General features: G+C 37.5%; 1 protein-coding gene and 1 long non-coding RNA gene across 2 annotated transcripts; one reads left to right on the forward strand and one right to left on the reverse strand.

Annotated features, from left to right (window-relative positions):
• The first annotated feature begins 2,042 nt into the window (after positions 1-2,042).
• Positions 2,043-12,794, forward strand: LOC149817201 (amino-acid permease BAT1 homolog). Its single transcript, XM_089987086.1, has 7 exons — positions 2,043-2,157; positions 2,309-2,491; positions 4,253-4,372; positions 9,849-10,040; positions 11,228-11,533; positions 11,671-11,853; positions 12,065-12,794. Exons 1-7 carry the CDS (start codon positions 2,059-2,061, stop codon positions 12,554-12,556), a joined length of 1,575 nt encoding a protein of 524 aa, XP_089843212.1. The 5' UTR covers positions 2,043-2,058; the 3' UTR covers positions 12,557-12,794.
• A 3,486-nt stretch (positions 12,795-16,280) lies between these two features.
• On the reverse strand, positions 16,281-17,948 carry LOC149817202 (uncharacterized). Its single transcript, XR_016427614.1, has 3 exons — positions 17,825-17,948; positions 17,307-17,386; positions 16,281-16,335 (listed from the first exon to the last, which is right to left on the reverse strand). It is a non-coding gene; the product is annotated as an uncharacterized LOC149817202 (long non-coding RNA).
• Positions 17,949-22,405: the final 4,457 nt, after the last annotated feature.

Here is a 22,405-nt window from a genome sequence, read left to right on the forward strand (position 1 = left end):
TCTCGGCATCCCAACCGCTGTAAAAAAATCAGAAAAACTCGAACGATTTCCCGATTTTAAGTGGCCTCTCCCAAACGCGGGACGTGTCCGCCGTACCGACACAAAAAACAATGTCGCCGCCCAGATTTTCGCGTCGACACATCCACCGTCTACTTGCTCCAATCAACGTTCCAGGAGCCCCATTAGGGTTAAGTCAGCGTTCTCTAATCACCAACCTATCCCATCCGCACATCGCCACATGGGTTGTAACCACGTTGCCACATGGGTTGTATATATACACTCATCCCCTCTGTCATTCCTATCTTCGTACCCCTCCATATATTGATGCAAGTTGTCTTCATCAAATCATACTCTATACTCATGTGATGTACATCATTCATTTATTAAAGTTCGACATTTAAATTATTGGCGATTCAAAGATCAACGGTTGGAAAATTGTAATTTTTTTAATTTAAAAAAACTCATATTTTTCATCAAAAAGTATGATTTTAAGGCTAATTCATATTAAAATCAGCCATACTGAATCCATCTATGTGATCCGATTCTTAAGATGGGTCGATGGGAAGGAAGGAGATGAGTGGAACTCAATTGCCGATGTAACCAAAATATATATATATATATATATATATATATATATATATATATATATATATATATATATATAGAGAGAGAGAGAGAGAGAGAGAGAGTAAAAATCTAAAAAATAAAAGAGAACCCAAAATTAACTGATTTTGCCGACTAGAGCTCCACTTATCTACTAGGGGCGATAAAAAGATTTCACCAACCCACGTGTGCGCAACTCTTGCTATTAGGGATGGCAGTGGACCCGGGGAAAGCGAGCCCCGCCTCGCCCCGTTTGGACCGGGATGAAGGGTATGAAAAGGAGATGGAGGCAGGGACGAAAGTTAAAATCCATCCTCATTCGGGGATGGAGGCGGGGTTGGACTTACACTTTTTCCCGCCCCACCCCGCCCCATCCCGCCCCATCCCTAGTCCTTCTAAAGGATGGCAATAGACGGGTCCCACTCCCACCTCATCCCCGTTTGAACCAGGGACGGAGGACATGAAAAGAGGATGAAGGCGGGGGTGGAGGTTAAAATCCATCCCCGTACCGGGATGGAGGTTCTAATCTTGAGATAGGGCGGGGGTGGAGACCCTGTCCCCCGCTCACTCCATTGCCATCCCTACTTGCTATGGGGTGGAAAGGGTGTTCACCATTGTGAGCAAGGGGACATGGGATTTTTACACTAATGAGCTTGAGAGTGAGTGAAGTGGTTTGCTCTGGTTATCTAAAATGAAAAAGGACTAATTCTTTTTTAAATTTATAACTAGAATAAACCACACCCAACACGAAGACCCGGTCGCATTGACTCAGCCAGATGACTCAGCCAACGTAAAACTTAAAGGCAACCACCCCTGCCCCAGGGTTCTATGCTACACGTTAGCCAGTTCTATCATTGTATGTAAGCAATTACTAAATCCAACCTAATGGAATAGTGGTTATTATTAGAATCAAATTCAGATGTGAATAGCCAAAACCAACTGACTTAAATGGCTAACCGATTACCTTCTACATATAAATTGGATTCATATTCGGTATAGAAATGAATTTTGGTTAGGATGTAAAAACTCAATACTAAATCTGAATCAGATCATTAACTTGATTCTCTTCAATGTTTACTAAAACCAGCTAAACTGATTCGAATCTGGTCGGATATCCAACACAAACCCGAACCATTGACAGCATGGATATTTTGGTAATCTCTCGGTCAACCTAACAGAGTTTCAAATTTCACCTCCCACCCACCCTTTCTCTCTCCTCATCAATCACCCAAGAGAAGAGAGAGAGAGAGAGAGATGGTTAGGGTTTAAATAAGAGTTTCCTTTTTCTTGATCTCACACGTCTGTAAAGAATCTAAAGAATTCGTCAATGTTGGCTTCTCCCCTTTGTGGAAATTCAAAGCCTTCTTTTTTAAGCATGTGGGGTCCTTCCTTTCACACTCTTATAACACTCCACCCTCATCTCTTCTCCTTCTCTAGCTCCTCTTCTCACCATCTATGGCCTGGAATTCTCCATCCGAAGGCGCAGAGAAGATGGATTCCGGCGAGAAGCGCCTCAACGAGCTCGGGTACAAGCAGGAGCTCAGAAGAGAGATGGTCTGTTCTTTTGCCACCAACCATGTTTTCTTTCTTTCTTGCCTACCGAAGTTTTGGTCTTTTTTCTGGGTGTTCTTGTGATTGAAATTGAATTGGTGTTGCTGGATTTTTTTGGTTGAATTTGATTTCGTCGGTTTTTGATGAGTTGCAGTCTCTGTTCAAGACGCTTGCGATCTCCTTCTCGACGATGACCCTGTTCACTGGGATTACGCCGCTTTACGGCCCCAGCCTTCTGTACGCGGGGCCTGCTAGCCTTGTCTGGGGATGGGTTGTGGTGTCCTTCTTTACGTGGTTCGTCGGGATCGCCATGTCGGAAATCTGTTCTTCGTTCCCGGTTTGTGCTCTTTTCCTCCTGCTCTGTACTTTCTACTTATGTTTGTGCCTTTCTGGTTAGTATGTAGCATCTGATAGCTTTGCAATTTTCCATATATTTTTTGTTTGTTTTCGTGGGTATTCATTGGGTGTGTGGGAACTTAGTTATGATAGTTTAGAAATGAAAAATTGGTGTACGTTTGGTTCGATCACTTCCTCATACACTTTAGAAAGTGAATCTCATTTGTTTTTTTTTCAAAAGCAATCAAACGTAAAAAGTACCCTCATGAGAAAGTGAAACTCATTTGCCTTTGCAAATGCGAGTCGTTTTATAAAGTGAATCTCATTTGTGTGAGAACTCGAATCTCATGAGAGTACTTTTTAAGTTTGGTTGCTTTGGAAAAAAAACAAATGAGATTCACTTTCTAAAGTGTATGAGGAAGTGAATCTCATGTTTCCCTAGTAGTTTACTCTTTGACAATTGCTTTTTCTTAAAACCAAATATTTTGATTTTGATTATTGGAAGCAAAAACTTTTGCCCATTTATGTTTTTGGGACTTTCAACGTGTGCTTTTGCTGACAAGTCGTGAATAATCTCTTCTTTCCGTATTAAATTGTTGTGCATTTGTAATGGTTGTTGAAGAAAGATTCCTGTCTAAAGAACAATGATGAAAGGTGTTATTGGGGGAATGTTATTACAGATCACCATTCTGTGAAGAATTAATATTTGAATGTTCAATTATGGATGGCATACATGTGCATCACCTCACCAGATGCATTCTTCTTTCTGAATTTCTCTTTGTGGGTAGAGGAGCTGTTGCAGCTAGGGGTGGGCATCGGGCTGGCCCAGGCCCGTTTGGAGCACAGCCCATCGGGCTTTGAACATGACCCGGCCCATTTAGTTACGGGCTGGGTTTAGGCCCGGTTCTTACTGCACTCGTGTTTGGAAAGCAACTGATGACCCATTTGTTCTAGTTGATTGCCTGCATGGTAATGCATCATCATATTAAACGCTCCATATTCCATGTGCGTTATAGACATGCAAAATCTCCACCGATTCCATCAAAGACAATGATGTAAATGGTAAACCAGCAGGACCATGAACCCAATTAATTGTCTTTCTAGTTTTCAGAAAATTAATGCATCTAATTAGGTAAATAGTAATGGTTAACAACTTATCATGCACCCAACTAATTATCTTTCTAGTTTTCATAAAGTTAATGTAACTAATTAGATAAATAATAATAGTAGTTATCAACTTACATTCTAGGCAATTAATTAGGTAGCTCAGGCCCATCTGGTCTGCCTGGTAGCCCATGGGCCAACCCAGGCCCAGCCCGATAGCTAACAGGTCAGGGTCTAAAACCCTAACCCAAACCCGGCCCATGGTAAGCCAGGTCGGCTTAGCCCACCAGGCGGCCTGACCCACCCACCCCTAGTTGCAGCTGGCATAATGGTGTTTTTTTGTGGGTGTTGTATACCTAACTAACGTCAACACAAGGAATCTTTGAGGTAGTTTCAATGCACAGCATCTGCAAGCATTTGGAACCACGTAGTTCGACCTGGAACTCATGTGCATGTTGGCTTATGCCAAATTTATTGCTGAAATTCCTCTTGGAGATATTTCATTGGTGTACTCACACTTTGTGCTTGCTATTAAACTCTTCTAACATCAATCTGAAATGGATGCTTTTTAATAATTGTTTATTGGCAACTCAGATTTTCTATTGCATCTGTTTCTGTATTGATTAATGTAGTACTGTGTTTTATTGTATTTGTGCAGACAACAGGTTCACTATATTTTTGGGCAGCCCATTTAGCAGGCCCAAAGTGGGGTCCATTTGCTTCATGGTGTTGTGCTTGGCTAGAGACCATTGGCCTTATTGCCGGGATTGGCACTCAAGTAATCTTTCATTGTTTTTTTAAGACATTATCCATGTGCTTTTGTGTGTGCATACATGCACTTGAGAGTGTGTCTGGATGTTTATCATAATCATAGATATGATATGTAGGTGTGATGTTGCAGTAAGCATCATACTTTTTGCAAGTTCTCTATGATATGTTCTTACTGTTTCTCGAATAAAAACATATATTTTTTGTGAAAAACAATAATGACAAAGAAATACATGTAATGAGCTCCTGGAAATAGAAATTCAGTTAAATTTCGTAAGGGAAAAAGTCATAAATGACTTGGTCTGGTCCCTCAAGGACTCATAATTTGAATGTTTATCATAATGATAGATATGATATGTAGGTGTGATGTTGCAGTAAGCATCATATTTTTTGCAAGTTCTCTATGATATGTTCTTACTGTTTCTCGAATAAAAACATATATATTTTTGTGAAAAAACAATAATGACAAAGAAATACATGTAATGAGATCCTGGAAATAGAAATCCAGTTAAATTTCATAAGGGAAAAAGTCATTAATGACAGTCTGGTCCTCAAGGACTCATTATTTGAACATATGGAAGTGAAAGTTATCCAAATGCAACAGGCATCTTAATATTCATTGGATAGAATGAATTTTAAGATGTCTAAGATTCATCGGCTAGGGGCAACCATGGTCTGTGCCCACCGTGGCCCGAAAATTTTCCCATGTGTATCAGACCAAGGTGGGCAGTGCCCACCTTGGGCATCTCATTCGTAAAGGTTTTCGATGCCCTGGTCCCATCTTTTTTTGTTTTTGTTTAAAAGTTGACTTTCGGATCCGGAGAAGCCATCAATTTCTTCTCTCAAATAGAAACAATTTACTATGTCATGAGTTGAAAAAACAAGCCCTGTAACATGGTCCCACCTGCGAAGTTGTCATCTAGTGTCTTGTACAACTGGCAGTATTCATTAAGGGAACTTGGCATTTTTCACTACTTTTTTTTATGTTTGAGATCAAAAGTTAAGTCTTCGAGAATATGCTGCAAGTTGCAACGTGTCCCATAATGGACTTTCCCCTCCAAAAGTACCCATAGTTTTTTTGTTAATTCTGAAAAGTACTCGTAAATTCTGCACAGACCTTAGAGTTAGAAAACAATTAAAATAAAAATAAAAAATCAATGCCATGTAGTGACAAATCTCGTGAGATCATGAAAATATCACGAGAAATTACCTGAAATTTAAAAATTGTAATTTCTCGCGATATTTTCATCAGAAACATAAATATCGCGTTTTAAACATGATATTTATGTTTTTATTGGCTCTTTATCATAAAAAATCACAACAACAACAACAACAACTATGCCTTCATCCCAAAACAATTGGGGTCGGCGATATGAACCAAAAAAGAAAATCATTCTGGGTCTTTTACATGAATCCTTCTCCTCCAATCATTTCTATCCAATGCCATGTCCTCGGTGAGGTTCAAAGCATTCATATCCTTTTCTATAATCTCCATCCAAGTCTTCTTAGGCCTACCCCGACCTTTTTTAACTAATATATTTTCCCATTTCTCCATCCTTCTAACTGGAGCATCATTAGGCCTTCGCCGAATATGTCCAAACCACCGTAAACGATTCTCTCTCATCTTATTTTCAATGGATGCAACGCCTACCTTCTTACGTATCTCTTTGTTTCGAATCTTATCTTTTATTATATTTCCACACATTCATCTAAGCATACGCATCTCAGCTACACTCATTTTTTGAATATGATGTCTCTTGGCAGTCCAACATTCCGTATCATATAGTAAAGCAAGCCTAATTGTCGTCCTATAAAACTTTCCCTTCAATCGCAATGGCATTCTACGATCGCACAACACTCTAGTTGCACTATTCCATTTCATCCACCCAACCTTTATCCTATGATTTACATCTCCATCAATTTCTCCATACTTTTCAATGATAGGTCCAAAATATTTGAAATAATCATCCACCGTTATTTCTTGCTTACCAAGCTTCACTACACTCCCATCACTACTTCGTTGCTTACTAAACCAACATTCCATATATTTTGTCTTACTCTTACTCAACTTAAAACCTCTTGCTTTCAATGTTTGTCTCTATAATTCTAACTTAGCATTAATCCTAGCTCTAGACTCATCAATCAAAACAATATCATCAGCAAACAACATACACCACGGCACATTTTCTTTAATTGATCTCGTAAGCTCATCCATCACTATAGCAAATAGGAAAGGGCTTAATGCAGATCCTTGATGTAACCCAACTGTTATAGGAAAATTGGTTGTCACCCCTCTATAAGTGCGGACATTGGTTACTACTCCTTCGTACATATCTTTAATTATACTAATGTACTTGAGAGAAACACCTTTCTTCATCATTGTCCACCAGAGAACATCCCTAGGTACTCTATCGTATGCTTTCTCCAAATCAATAAAAACCATATGCAAATCGTTGTTCCTCTCTCTATATCTCTCAATAAGTTGTCTAAGAAGATGTATAGCTTCCATAATTGATCTTCCAGGCATAAAACCAAATTGATTCTCCGATATCATGACAGCCTTCCTCAACTTATACTCAATCACCCTCTCCCAAAGTTTCATAGTATGACTCATGAGTTTTATACCACGATAGTTTGTGCAATCTTGTATATCACCCTTATTCTTATATAGAGGCACCAAAGTACTCTTCCTCCACTCATTAGGCATCTTATTTGTCCGCCAAATCTTGTTAAAAAGATTTGTCAACTATTCTAAACCTTTCTCACCCAAGCATTTTCAAGCCTCGATAGGTATACCATCTGGGCCAACTGCCCTTCTTGATTTCATTTTCTTCAAAGCCTCTGCAATTTCTTTCTTTTGAATCTTGCACATGAAGTCACGATTCATCTCATGAAAAGGAATGGAGAAGTCTCCAAGATCCTGAGCATGACTTCCATTAAATAGCTTATCAAAATAATCTTTCCATCTCTCCTTAATCTCCTCATCTTTGACTAAAACCCTTTGCGTTTCATCTTTGATACATCTAACCATACCCAGATCTCTCGATTTCCTATCTCTCATCTTTGCAAGCCTATAAATACCCTTCTCGCCCTCTTTGGTATCCAACTTGTCATAAACCTCCTTATATACCTTATCCCTCGCGTTTTGAACTACTTTTTTAGCTTCCTTCTTTGCTATCATATACTTCTCCAAATTTTCATTATCACGACTCTTACTTAGATTTCTATAACACTCTCTTTTAACCTTAATAGCTAATTTGACATCCTCGTTCCACCATGATGTATCCTTACCTAGCGGTGCACCGCCTTTAGACTCACTCAATACCTCCTTAGCCACCTTTCTCATGCCACCCGCTATCTTATTCCATTGATTCTGAATCCTCCTCGAGACACCAATCAACTTCCTTAACTACCTGCTCTACAAACATTCCTTGTTTAGCTCCTTTCAGTGCCCACCACTTAATTCTAGGATCTATCCTATGTCTATCCTTTTTGCAGCATTTTCTAATTCTAAGATCTAAAATTAAGACTCTATGCTGTGTAGCTACACTTTCTCCCGGTATAACCTTACAATCGATGCAACAACCCCTATCTCTCTTTCTAAGTAGGAAAAAATCTATCTGACTCGTATTAACCCCACTTTTAAATGTTACTAGGTGAGACTCCCTCTTCCTAAACCAAGTGTTTGCTAAGATCATATCATAGGACAAACCAAAATCTAAAATCCTTTCTCCACTTTTGTTTCTTTCTCCTATACCATAGCCTCCATGGATACTCTCAAATCCATCTCTACTAATGCCTACATGTCCATTAAGGTCACCGTCGATGAAAAACTTTTCTCCATGAGATATCCCTTGTACTACTCCGTCTAAATCTTCCCAAAATTGATGCTTAATGGAATCATCTAAACCTACTTGAGGTGCATAAACACTAATAATATTAATAATATCCGCACCTAATACTAATTTAATAAGTAAAATCCTATCGCCCTTCCTACGGTCCTCAACTACATTATTTATAAACTCACGACTAATAACAATCCCTACCCCATTCCTATTCTTATTTATTCCTGTATACCAAATCTTATATCCCCAAGGTTCTATCACTTTTGCTTTCTCACCTACCCATTTGGTCTCTTATAGACAATAAATATCCACCTTTCTCCTACACATAACATATACTAACTCTACCAACTTACCACTTAAAGACCCTATGTTCCAAGTGGCTAACCTAATTTTATGGTCTTGAACTGTCTTCTTTACCCCCACCCCGTTCAACAAAGTGAGGGAACCCTTGCCTATTTGACACCACACCCGGGCGCCGGTGTGACGCGTCGCTTCTGGGCGACGACCTAGCAACCCTTGCACATTTATCACTGCCTCCGGGCCTATAGAGTACAACGCGTCGCTCAGTAGGGAACGCCCCAACGAAATTCTCATATTGGTTCATATTCATAGGGTCTGACTAAGTTTTTATGTTGGTTGTCACTGGCCTACCGCAACCCTCCTCCTTTATCCGGGCTTGGTACCGGCAGTGTATAACTAAACAGTTATACACAGGCGGAGTTTATCATAAAAAATCACATGTTTTTTTATTTAAAGTGCTCTTAAATTTATGTTTTTTTTATTGGCTATTTGAGTCGGCTTTCCTTTTCAGTTCATTGTGTATTGGTGCCCACCCTGGGTTAAATTCCTGGCTCCGTCACTGTATGGGACTACATGGTTCAAAACACATGGGGCCCATCCCTCGCTGCAGGGTTGAAGTTGGATGTATTCCCTGGTGGGCAGGCGAACCTCAAGGCTTTCACCAACAACAAGATCTTTTCTCATGTTTTCTTTAATGGTTGTACTAGTGACTTGCATTTTATTTTTTTTAGATATTATTCTGCACCAGGTGAGGTGTACTATTCTTCTTTGCCTTTCCATCATGATCGACTCTAACTGAATGATATCATTGGTTGCTTGAATGCTCTCACAGATTTATTGAATGAGTAGCACACAAGTATTTCTGTTGTCCATCTTTGACAATCTACAACAATCATTTCATTTATTCTAATGTCAATTTTGATTTCTAAGCACATTTGAAGTATAAAGTTGGTCTTTATTGAAACGTGCCCACATCTACGGGGTTTACTTGATGCAACAAAATGTGAGCTTCCCCCTTGTTCAGTATTTTGGATTTCCATTAAATCTTCGCATAGTATATTGTTTGCCTTTTAGCAAAGTAGTAGATTGGCAGAGGTTTTGAGCACTGTCATGCAAAGATTATGAGACCATAGTGAAACATGTGTTCTTGTTAGTTACAGGTGTTATTCAATTTCATGTTGTGGAAGTACCGACAATCATTTCCTCATGCAGTCAAATAGTTGGCATTTATCTTGCGTCATTGCTTATGGAACCCTCTTTTCTTCTTAATTCAAGATATCCTTGATTTCACTTTAAGCTTAATTTGTTTTAGCCATATTAACTAATTTATCTAGTTGATAGGCTTATGCAGGTTCACAGACACTGCAAAGTATCATTTTACTGTGCACCGGTACAAATAAAGGTGGCGGATACTTAGCTCCACGAGGGGTATTTCTATGTATGTACATGGGACTTACCATTATATGGGCAATACTCAACACATTTGCCTTAGAAGTCATTGCATTCATTGACATTATTTCCATTTGGTGGCAGGTATTATTTAAATTTTCTTATACTTTTTACAGGTGTTGATTTGAAAGGATGGTGTGGATTTTATCTTAATGTTGTAAACTTTAACAAATTGCTGCAATTGGACTGGTTTTCGTCCATATCATTGCAAATAAAGGAGTTTCCCCTTCCATTTTAAAATTTCATTTTAGTTATTGTACATTATGGTTTTTAGTTTTCCATTATTCCTACTCAAGCCAATGAAATCAAAATGGTTTGGGCTATTAAAAAAAGACCAATATTCTGTCCAAGAAGCTGATTCTCTGCTTCTCATAATGCATCTTTGAATTACCGTATTGTTATAGTTTATTCAGTCTCAAGTTTTGGACAAACAATGAGTGACACATTCAATTTTTTAAGTATACTGAGACATCATGTTATAATTCTTATCAGCACTAGACACGCATTCATGCACATGCCTTGTCTTTTGGCTGTTGGAAACATGAGCACATTTCCATGCATTTCCAATTTATGTTTGAGCCAACACTGTGTATGGAGGATGTTCCATGACATCCTTGTTTAGTATTAATCTTCTCAGCAGCTAAACATTCCAGAAAGTGGACTTTTGGGGTGGGATCTAGAATCTAGAACTACATAGTAAGATAAATTCAATTATATCCCTCAAATTAAGGTGTGAATAAACTGGTTCACTTGTCCTCTGCTCAAAATGAATGATCCCAGTATCCATAGGACAAAATCTTTTAGAGGATACACAAGTATGGTGAGAAAAATTCCCCTTAAAACCTAGTGAAGTCTGGTGCTCCAGTCTCTGAGTCAGTGCACAAGGAAGCTTCACTTGGGCTGCTTCACCATCCTAGCATCCTATAGTCAGGGACCTAACTATTGTATGACCATGTCAACACATACCATAAGCCTATTTGGGTAATGCTGGAGAAAGAACGAGAGAGCTCTAGCAAATCCTATAGAAAGAACAGGAAGACAAAGTATGCTGTCATTTTGTCCCTGGAACCTATAATATTTGATAAAGCAAATCTATACAGCTTTGAGATACTTGAATAGTTTATCCTGTGGCTTATTATTTGAAGCCATTAATATTTAACATTATACAGAAGATGCAAGCTTCTAACTGATGATTATCCAAAAAATAAGGCTTTTATCTGATATTCTCCTCGCCAGTTCAGATATTTACTGCTCATAAAAAATGGGTGCAGGTTATTGGTGGTCTGGTCATAGTTATAATGCTTCCACTAGTTGCATTGACAACTCAGCCGGCTTCTTATGTATTCACACATTTTGAGACAGCTCCAGGTTCAACTGGAATAAGAAGCAAAGCTTATGCAACTATATTATCCGTTCTGGTCAGTCAGTACTCTCTTTATGGTTATGATGCTGCAGCACATCTAACAGAGGAAACTAAAGGAGCAGATAAGAATGGGCCAATTGCAATACTCTCTAGCATTGGCATCATCTCAGTCTTTGGATGGGCATACATCTTAGCTCTGACTTTTAGCATTCAGGTAATCCAAGGGAAACTGGTAAACTTCAATGTTCTCCTGGTTTCCTGGGTTGCTCCTTTTGGTTGTTGGCTGATATATGTCCTGGGTTGCTCTTTATTCTTGGTAGCTGACTGACATATTTATACAAATTTATGCAGAATCCAAGCTACCTTTATGATGTAAATAATGAAACGGCTGGGACATTTGTGCCTGCACAGATACTTTATGATGCATTTTATGGAAGGTACCATAGTTCCGTTGGTGCCATAATTCTACTTTTTATCATCTGGGGATCATTTTTCTTTGGTGGCCTTTCAATTACTACAAGTGCAGCTAGAGTGGTAAGCAAGATCAACATCTAGTGCTGTTTCATTTGTGATACGCCTAAAATATGTGCATATTGGAGCACTGTTGCTCATAGCTGGTTACATGTGTTGCCTGCAAAAAAGTTGAGCTTCATATTTCTTAGAAGTTACTTATATCCCATATTTAGTTTGTTTAAGACTTTTCAAGATAAGTATTCTTTGACTCTTTTGAACTTGAATTCTCCAGGTTTATGCTCTCTCACGAGACCGCGGCATTCCTTTTTCAACTATTTGGCGCCGTGTTCATCCTAAATACAAGGTTCCATCAAATGCAGTATGGCTATGCGCTTTCCTTTGCATTCTGCTTGGACTGCCCATCCTGAAAGTCAATGTCGTTTTCACTGCAATTACTTCAGTATGTACAATCGGATGGGTTGGTGGCTATGCTGTTCCAATCTTTGCAAGAATGGTTATGGCAGAACAGAATTTTAAACCTGGACCATTTTACTTGGGCAGAGCAAGAAGGCCTATATGTTTGGTTGCTTTTCTATGGATATGTTACACTTGCTCTGTCTTCCTATTGCCTACTTTTTATCCCATCAAATGGAAGACTTTCAACTATGCCCCCATTGCCCTGGGTGCAGCTTTGGCATTGATCTTGCTGTGGTGGCTTTTGGATGCAAGAAAGTGGTTCAAGGGGCCTGTAAGGAATATTGATGCTCAAAATGAAAAGGTTTGAGTCACAGAAAAGATTGCTGTACAAATAAGAAATTCTTCGTTCAATGTATAAAACTAAACTTGTTTTGAGTGCATTCCTTGATATGACATCAGTTTGATATAAGCTGTAATAAATCAATTCAAGCACAGATTAGATTGTTCGGGTGAAAGGAGTTATGTAAGAAATTAGGAATTTCTTTTTATAACCCAGAAATTTGGAGGTTATTAAATAAATTAATTCCTTGATGTGTTATTCTGAATTTGGTCAAAATTCTGATAGCAGACAAAAGGTGACTTTATAGAGAAATGCAAAGCAAAACTTCCAAATTCTTCACGATCCATCTCTACATCTGATCGTGGACATAAACTGAAAAACGAGAGAATGCGTGGTTGTGCTCGAAGGTTGAATGTTGGATTGCTTGGCCCACCTCAAAACCAACCATCGGTCACCTGTAATAATAATATATATATATATATATATAGTGCCACATTGGAGACCTTCATTCACTTCAACTTCTCTTTTTTCAATCAAGTATATAAATAAAGCACCTTTCAAAGACCAAAATGTCTCAAAGTCTTCCTTTTCTTCATAGCTGCATCATTGTATCAAAGGTTATTTTGATAGTGAGAGAAATTTTTTTCTTAAACCCCCGCAAATATATTAACCAGTGCTCGTCCCCTCTCTATTCCCAAGAAATTGCTCTTTAGTTAATGACCTAGGCTGATCCGGCTCCATGGTCTTGTTCAAACTTTCTTTCCTATTTTTCATGCATAAATCTCAGGCATTACAATTTCCTAAAAATTACAGTTACATGCATGATAGCTGTAAATCAAGCTGCACCTGGTTGAGCCATCTATAAGATACAAATTTTGAGTTAAGGCTAATTGGTAACACTAGTGGGCCTGGGGTACAAGATAAACTAAAGCATCACGGACAACATATTTATACTGTACAGTGTCACATTTACTAGGTTTTATTGTAGAACTAATTCTTTAGATTCCATTGGTGATGACCAAAACTTCAGGAGTGATTCCACTGTCAAACGCAGTGTTGCACTAAGCATAGCAATGAAAAAGCGACAGCCATCGATCTTGTATTCTTCAAGTGGATTCCTGTGTCCAAAACTTCTAACGTTAACCTACATAACAATTTTACACTCAAAGCTCGTTAGGCAACAATTTTGTCATCATCATCATCATATAACAAAAATAATCAGCAGCAGCAATTACCGCTAAACTAAGTCGATTCATATTTATCAAATGGTCCCTCCAAAAACAGTCAAGCTTTTTTACAAATATTGTTTCTGCAGAAAAAAAAAACTATAATACGGACTTGTTCAACCATAAGCAAGATTATATGATCATCATACCCATTCCAAAGCATGGTTTACGAAATTTGCAGGATGACCTTTGACATAGTTTGGATTTATGCACACAGATCAAGATCCAATATGATATAGCTGGCATAGACCACTAAGCGTGGTTGTTTGACGTACAAATAAAGGCCATCTGACACACTTGGCTCATGTAAAAAACTAGAATTTAACCATGCAACGACTTATCACAGGATTTAGCTTAACTTTATTTCCAGCGAGTACAATAAACAACACAAAATCTAAAGAAAAGGCAATTAAATTTCCAATTATGACCAGAAACATTGTATTGGCCACATAAAGAAACCTGTTTGGTGTTGTGTGAAGACTTTCGGAGCTTCAGACTGCTGCTTATGTATGGGACTAATTAAGTTAAATAAATATTTCTTAAATCAACAGCAGTAGCCAATAATTTCTGATACAATCAATCCCCATAATGATCACATGGCATATAATTTCATCATTTCTTTTTCCTTTTTTTTCTTTTGGTTTATTGGTTGTGTATCTCCGTGAGTTTTGTCTATGGAGGGAAGGGGAAGAAAGAAGATGGGTGAAAGAGCACAGAAGGTTTGCAAGTCCAATACACCTTCCTAAGCCACAGGATTTACACAAAAAATAGGCACATGCGACCATGATCAAGTCCACACTCCACAGTATTCAGTGGGGTGCAATGGCATGGATTACCACATGGAACTTGGCAGAACATAGATGCAATCAACCTACACATTTAGCTTCAAACAATCATTTTGATATGCATTAAAAGAAAAAAGGAAACTTCATGTTTAACCACAACTCCCATGGAATGCACTTGGATTCATAGTTACACCTGTGCCTTGTCATCTCGTTGTTTAGATAGGCCTATAGATGAAAATTAGAGCTCACTCCCTATACACTGTTGTCAAGTTGCACCTATTCTCATGTCTGTATTTTGTTACTACTTGTATCAGCATAGAATTATCTTTTGTTCTCTATTTCTGTATACTTATGTACTGTAATTATTAAGATAATCTCCACACTTTCCTATCTCAAAACAGCTCAAATGTTGTTAACAATAATTCTTGTGCATCTTTCCTTTAAAAATGAAAGAGAAACAAAGCACTAGCGTGGGACATTCCAGATTTACAAGTTCGACACTGTTATGGGTTCCATTAATGCATTTTGTAGAGACTCATGCTACATTGACGATTTTCTATTAATAACAAAAAAGAAAAGGATTCTATTGGCTGAAACTTTTTACATGGATGAAACGAGGAAAACAGAGTATTATTCACAATGAAGAAAACCACAGCTAAACTATCACAGCATGATTAATTAAAATAGAACTAATCAAAAGGTACCTCCACTTCTTGAATATATCGATAGTCATATCCAGAATCTTGAACAATTTCAGCATAAGAAGAAATTAAAAAATCTCCCAGGTACTTGCCAAGGAGATTGACACTATGTTGGTATCTTCCATTTCTGTATAATGCCAACGACCAATATTGAGCTTAGACATAGAATTAACAACAAAAAAATGAGAACATAAATATGTGAGATTCACACTCACGAAGCAGATTCATCAGAAGAAATGACAAGCCAACGTTTTAAAGAGGCAGCCTTTCCACGTAGTCCTCTAAACACACCTAGTGGTTTTGGCAAATTAGGAAGTGAAATAGCTTCAATCTCCATGATATTTACTCTACGAGCTTGTTCAATTGAGGATTGCAGAGATTCCTTTGTGACATCAGAAAATTCTTCTGCAAGGATTTCAATTCATTATATAACTAGTTAGGAATGCAATGAAGCCTCAAATATTCCAACAGAACAAACAAGAACATTGTACAGACCACAACAACAGATTGACTCGTGACAGCAAGGCCAGCAATGAGATGGTCAGAAAAGCAAACACTGCAATAAATGAATACGTTTGGGTCATGCCAACTCAATTGGCATGATTGCTTTATCCATTCAAGCATTAAGTTGTGTGCATGTTGCAACAATCACATAACCTACTATTGACAACTTAATGCTAATTATTTTACTTACATCTTCATGATTTGCAATACTAGTATTACTATATTTACTGCCTTTTGCCTATTTTATGAGAAACAAATTTTATACCTTTCGAAGACAACATATCAACTGACTCAGATTAAGAAATATGCACGGCAAATCCATGTAAGAGGATTCCAATTCTTAAAAAGACGTTTATCACTGTAACAAAAACCAAAAGATACCTGAGATTATCTTCCCTGCAATCCCAAGAAATTCATCCAAAAATTTCCCAAGATTCCAGCTTCTTGGTGGCTAAAAAGAAAAACAATAAGTTGTATAAGCATCAAAAGCATAAATACTCTAACTAGAAAATTATGCAATAGCAATGCCTCCAACCTTTGATGGATCTACATTTCCAATGACAATTTCATCCACAACCTCTTGCATATACCTGTACATTATTCAAGTTATTACATTTAGATATGGTCTCGCTGTAATTAGGCACCTAGAATGTCTAGTCATAAAAAAAAGACAAAGATCTCATGTACTAGCAGCATAGATCATTTAGAGCCAACCACCAAAAGGGATTGGCATCAGGAAAAATACTATATTTCGTCCATCCACAGCATGAACAGGCTAGTGTCCAGTTTTTGTGAGGTCAAACAATAGATGTGGAAAATTCAAATGATAAAGGTCACGCTCCCTATAGTTCACATAAAGTAACCACCAAAATCCTTCAATCATTTAATGGTTCCAATGAAAGCTGAGGGTTGGAATACCAGAGTAATTAGGTGAATGCAAGATTTCCAAGCAAACTTTTGAGAACAAACTGGATATATCATCTTATATGTCAGAAACCAAACTAGTATGTGTTGTTAAGGTATGATCTCATCTCATAGATATGCATTTGGTTTTAAGTCATCCATATGCTCCCCTGTTGGAATTTCAGATATGTGAAACAGCCAGCAGATTGCAACCTATCCTGAGATCAAATGGACTTGCCACAAGTGAAGGGGAGAAAATCTTTAAAGTGTTGGAAACTTGGACTAGGTTAGGAACTCCTCTCAAGTAACTTAAATCTCTTCACATCAACCATATTCATTATCTGTTTCGTTCCTTTTTTTACATTTTCGCTTGGATGATAGACTTCCACCACTTTGTAGAGTGCATTCGCACATGCATGTAACAATACTAGTAACAGCATGAACACTAAAACTAGTATACTTAGGAGTCTATGGTCCAAAAGTCCTAGAATTTTTTTCAGTTCTTGGTTCATCCACTGGTGTTTTTAGCCTAGATAAGGTTTTTCCCAGGACCAAATGAAACTGAAATGCTGCCATTATATTTAGATGGCAGAGAAAATAGAGCACAATAATTTTCTGTGGAGAATGCCTTGGTACAAAGACAATACTGAAAACTCACTGATATATACGCTGACAGCAATTCTCTGAATCACCCATCAGCACTGATTGCCTCAAATCATAGACAAGTTTCTGTTGAACCTGAAAAGAAAGCAGTCAGAGATCAGGGCTGATTGTTGATGCTTCAGTCAATCTGCATAATGATCACATGGCATATAATTTCATCTAAATTTCATCAATTTTTTTCCTTTTTTTTCTTTTGGTTTATTGGTTGTGTATCTCCGTGAGTTTTGTCTATGGAGGGAAGGGGAAGAAAGAAGACGGGTGAAAGAGCGCAGAAGGTTTGCAAGTCCAATACACCTTCCTAAGCCACAGGATTTACACAAAAAAATAGGCACATGCGACCATGATCAAGTCCACAGTATTCAGTGAGAAAAGCATATAGGAAGTATAGACCATGTGTGTGGGAAGCATAGAACAAGCGTGGGGAAATCGATATTCCCATGAAGTTTCAGAAGCCAGGAGTATCGTGCTTCCGAAGTCAGTTTCTAGGAAGCGCGCTTCCCACTTACCACTTACCTAAGAAGCTTCTGATAACTCTGGTTTACCCAGTTACTCATTGAGATGCCTTTGCCATGTGTAAATAACACTGAAGATCCCATTTTCACCTTCTATAGCTCTGCCCTTTCTTCAAGCAGCTTACTAGGTTGGCTTGGGTGGCTCAGATATTAATGAAACTGAAGGTAAATGAGTCAAAGAGCTGCTTTCATCCCCTTGAGCTAGGAGGAAGAGGAAGAAGTGGCTCGTGGCTCGTGGCTGCGTACGGAGGTTCACATGGAAGGAGCAGACCCTACAGTGTTTTAATAGTGTTCATGTCACTATAGTTCTAGTCAATATTTGCAAGCCTTAAGGACAAGTCTACATGATCGACAGCTTCCCTAGTCTTGATAAGGAAAAAAAATTGGTCCCAAACTTTTGGCCTGATTTTAACCTAGAAGAAGGCAAATTATCATCCTATCCCTTGCACGGGTTAAGTTAAATTGTATTACGGAACCTTGTAATCCTATATATTTTACATATATAAAAAGGATAATACATATATATATATATATATTATCTATTTATATATATAAAAAATATATATTTTCCTTATTTTAGTCATAGGAGTAGTTTAGTTATTTTTACTATTTTACGCACATTCACTTTATGAATATGATTGTAATTATTTTTAATCTTTCTTTTTTCTATTTTTATTTTCTTTTTAATTAGTACCTAAAAGATACCTTGGGGGGGGGGCACTCAAATAGACGTTGGGCCCCTCCAACATCTATGAGTGGAGCCCCTCCAAGGCTCCTTTTGTGTTGTTATAAATAGGGGTTCTCCCCTTTGTATTTCTTAAGGGCTTTGTGTCAAAGCCCATGTGTTCTTCAATAAAGCTTTTATTTTTTTATGCCTTCGTGTATTTGTGAGATTTAGTGAGTTGTGCTTTTGTGCACAAGTGTTCTAAGAGTGCTTATTGTGCATGTGTGCACGTGCTTGTCATCAAGAATATTAAGGTTTTGATAATAGTATCTTGTTGAAGATACTTTCACATGGTATCAGAGCAAGGTTGGAGAAAGAAAAATCGTGTGGATTCTTTCTCTTTCTAGTGTCTCGAAAAGCGTGTTCTCAAATTTTTGAAGATTGGAGTGGATCCTCTTGTTCATCCAATATTTTAGAAGACTCCTTTATTAAGAAAGGTCTAAAAATCATTTGTGGTACGTATTCTTTTTCATCATCTCTCCTCTCTAATGGGTGAAAGACTCATTTCTTTCTCAGCTTCAAACTCAATGGATCCAACTATCATGTTTGGGCCGAAAACATGGAGGCTCATATCAAAGGAAAAGGGCTTTGGAGCTATGTTCAATACTCGATTTCCGAACCGGAGTCAAAGATAACCTTGATGGAAGAAGAAGAAATAAAAATTCTTGAAGGCGAAGAAAGAGCCAAGGCTCTTAATGACTACACCAAAAAGCATGAAGAATGGGAGATGAGGAATTTTAAAATTCTCTCATAGATTTTTTCATCCGTAGAAACAAGGATTAACGCCAATATTATCAAGTTTAAGAAAGTTTCTCAAGCATGAGAGTACCTTGAGAAGATGTACACCTCTAGGGACTTGTCCTATAAATATTACCTCCAAAAGAAGGCGCTAACTCTTCATCAAGGAGAAATGACGATAAGAAAATATTTTGTTGAACTTTCTTCTATTTGGGATGAGCTTGCTATGCTCGAACCCAAGTAGAGCGGAGAAGCCATAGTATACCGTCATAAACAATTGGAAGAAGATAGATTTTTTAATTTTTTGAATGGGCTTAGGCTCGAATTCGAACAAATCTGGTCTTCTCTTTTATCCGCCTTCACTTCCTCCTGTCTTGAAGATGTAATTACTAAACTAAGTGGGGAAGAAACTCGTATGGGTATAAGCAAAAACAACCCAAGTGTTCTTACTACACCTTCCAACAACGAAGAAAATGAGGAAGTTAATGCCGTCTCAAGACCGGGGAGTAACTTAAGGACCTACAAGCCTTCTTACTTCAAGAATCAAAACTCAAATGGTCAATGAGGGAAGAAGGATTATAGCAAGCTTTCATGCCACTTTTGTAAGGAATCGGGGCACATCAAGCCTATTTGCCCAAAGTGAAAAAAGTTACTGGCCATGACTACCACATTCCAACCTCAAAAAGAAGAGTGCTCATCATCTTCAAATGAAGCTCTCTCATTGCAACAAATCGTGGATGCACTTCAACCTCTTCTAAAAGGGGGTATTTCCGGAGCAGCCATGTCAAACACTTCTCCTCCCGGTAAAACCTCTTGGCTTTTGGATTCGAATGTTTCGTTTCACATGACCCCAAGTTTTAGTTCTTTTTCTGAATATTCTAAAAATCCCTCTCGTTCCTTTGTTTCAACCGCAGATGAAACATCCCTTGAAGTTAAATGAATAGGAAGTTTTGAAAAACAAAGGTTCCTTATTCCAAAAATTAGATTTATACCCAAATTAAACTTAAATTTGTTTTCTGTTTCTCAACTCTTGGATTATGGGTGTGATATAAAGTTTTCATCTAACAAATGTTGGATACAGGATCGTCAGTCCGGAAGATTGATTGAAGAAGGCTCTAGAAAGGGCGATCTATACTATGTTGATACCCTTCAAATTCTAAAACACCCATTTTGTAATGTTGTCCAACAAAAGGATATTAATGTGTGGCACAAGAGACTTGGACACCCAAATATTGTAAAAAAAAATCATTTACCTTTTTTTTGAAGTCTATGTAAAAGTGATTTCACTTGTTACGACTGTATACTTGGGAAAATGAAAAAATTGTTTTTTATCAAAGATCTATGTTTACAACAAGACCCTTTGAAATTGTCAATTCGTATGTATGGGGACCGACACCCGTTTTATCAAAAAGAGGCTTATATTATGTTATTTTTGTTGACAACTTCACGAGTTATTGCTGGATTTATTTTCTTAAACACAAATATAAAGTCTTCTCGGCCTTTAAAACTTATCATATGATGATTAAAAATTAATTTAATGGGAATATAAAATTTTTTAGAACCGACTCTGGTGGATAATACCTTTCAATTGAATTCAAAAATTATCTTGAAAGTCATGGTATTCTTCACCAATGATCATGTCTAAAAACTCCACAATAAAATAGATTAGCCGAAATGAAGCATAGACATATAATAGAGACAACTTGAACTTTACTTGTTTCTCAAAACATCCCAAAAGGTTTTTGGCCTGAGGCCGCTTTAGCATCTGTCTACCTGATAAATTGGCTACTTTCTAAAAATTTGAACAATATCTCACCTTTTGAAAAATTATATACCAAAGAACCCGACTATAGTCGGTTGAGAATTTTTGGCTGTAAGTATTTCGTTCTTACTGACAAGAACGACAAACTTTCACCTAAAGCTATTGCCTGTGCTTTTCTCGGATATTCCGAAACCCAAAAAAGGTTTTGTTGTTATGATATTAAGAATGATAAGTTATATGTCTCTAGAAATGTGAGTTTTCTGAAAAATGTTAATGGTTTTGAAAGAAGAGAACCCTTTGAAGTAAATATGGATTACTCCTTTTTATTTGAAATATTAGCACATGATGATGATAGTAATAATAGTGATGATGATGTCATTCATAATGAAGTCATTGATAAAGAAGATGGTTCATCCCATCCCCCTATCTTCTAACATAGTAATGTAGAAGCATTGAGAGATCCCATAACATATACCCATAGAGATAGAAACAGTTTTAGGAGTGCAATTGAAAAATACAGTGAACCTAGTAGTTCCAATTCAACAAATGTTGAAAATCTACGTAGGACTGAGAGAAGCAGAAAGATGCCTTCTAGGTTTATTTCATATGATTCCTTTACCCCTAAACATAAAGTTTTCCTTAGCGTCATTCATTCCTATATAGAACCCAGAAACTTTGAAGAAGTAAGAAAGAATCATGAATGGCTGAAAGCAATCAAATGTGAGCTTTCAGCTCTCAACAGGGCTAAGATTTGGGAGTTTTAATATCTCCCTAAGGGTAAGAAAGTAATAGGATGTAGATGAGTTTTTAAGGTTAAAACTAAGAGCAATGGATCTCTTGTGAGATATAAGGCTCAATTAGTAGCAAAGGGATATAGTCAAGAATACAGGATTGACTATGAAGAAACTTTTGCCCCTGTGGCCCGAATGGTCACTATCTGATGTCTTATCACCGTTGTCTCAATCAACAAATGAAACATCTATCAAATGGATGTTAAAAATGCTTTCTTAAATGGTGATCTGAATGAAGAGGTATATATGGAGGCTTCACTAGGAATGGAGACTCTCGAAGGAAAAATGTTTCGTCTTCGGAAAGCACTTTATGGTTTAAAACAAGCCCCCAAGGCTTGGTATGATAGATTTAACTCGGTAATGTTAGAAAATGGTTTTTTATCCTGTTTCACTGACATTGCCTTATTTGTTAGAAAAACTAATGCAGGGATTGTCATTCTGCTCTTATATGTGGATGATATGCTTATAACCGGAAGTGATTCTAAGGGGGGTAAAAGCATAAAAATAATTTTGAAGGATAAATTTGAAATGTCTGGTTTGGGATTTCTAACTTATGTTTTGGGTATT

Source organism: Nuphar pumila, chromosome 14 (genome assembly GCF_984573655.1).
Source record: "Nuphar pumila chromosome 14, dmNupPumi1.hap1.1, whole genome shotgun sequence".
NCBI classification, from domain to species: Eukaryota; Viridiplantae; Streptophyta; class Magnoliopsida; order Nymphaeales; family Nymphaeaceae; genus Nuphar; species Nuphar pumila.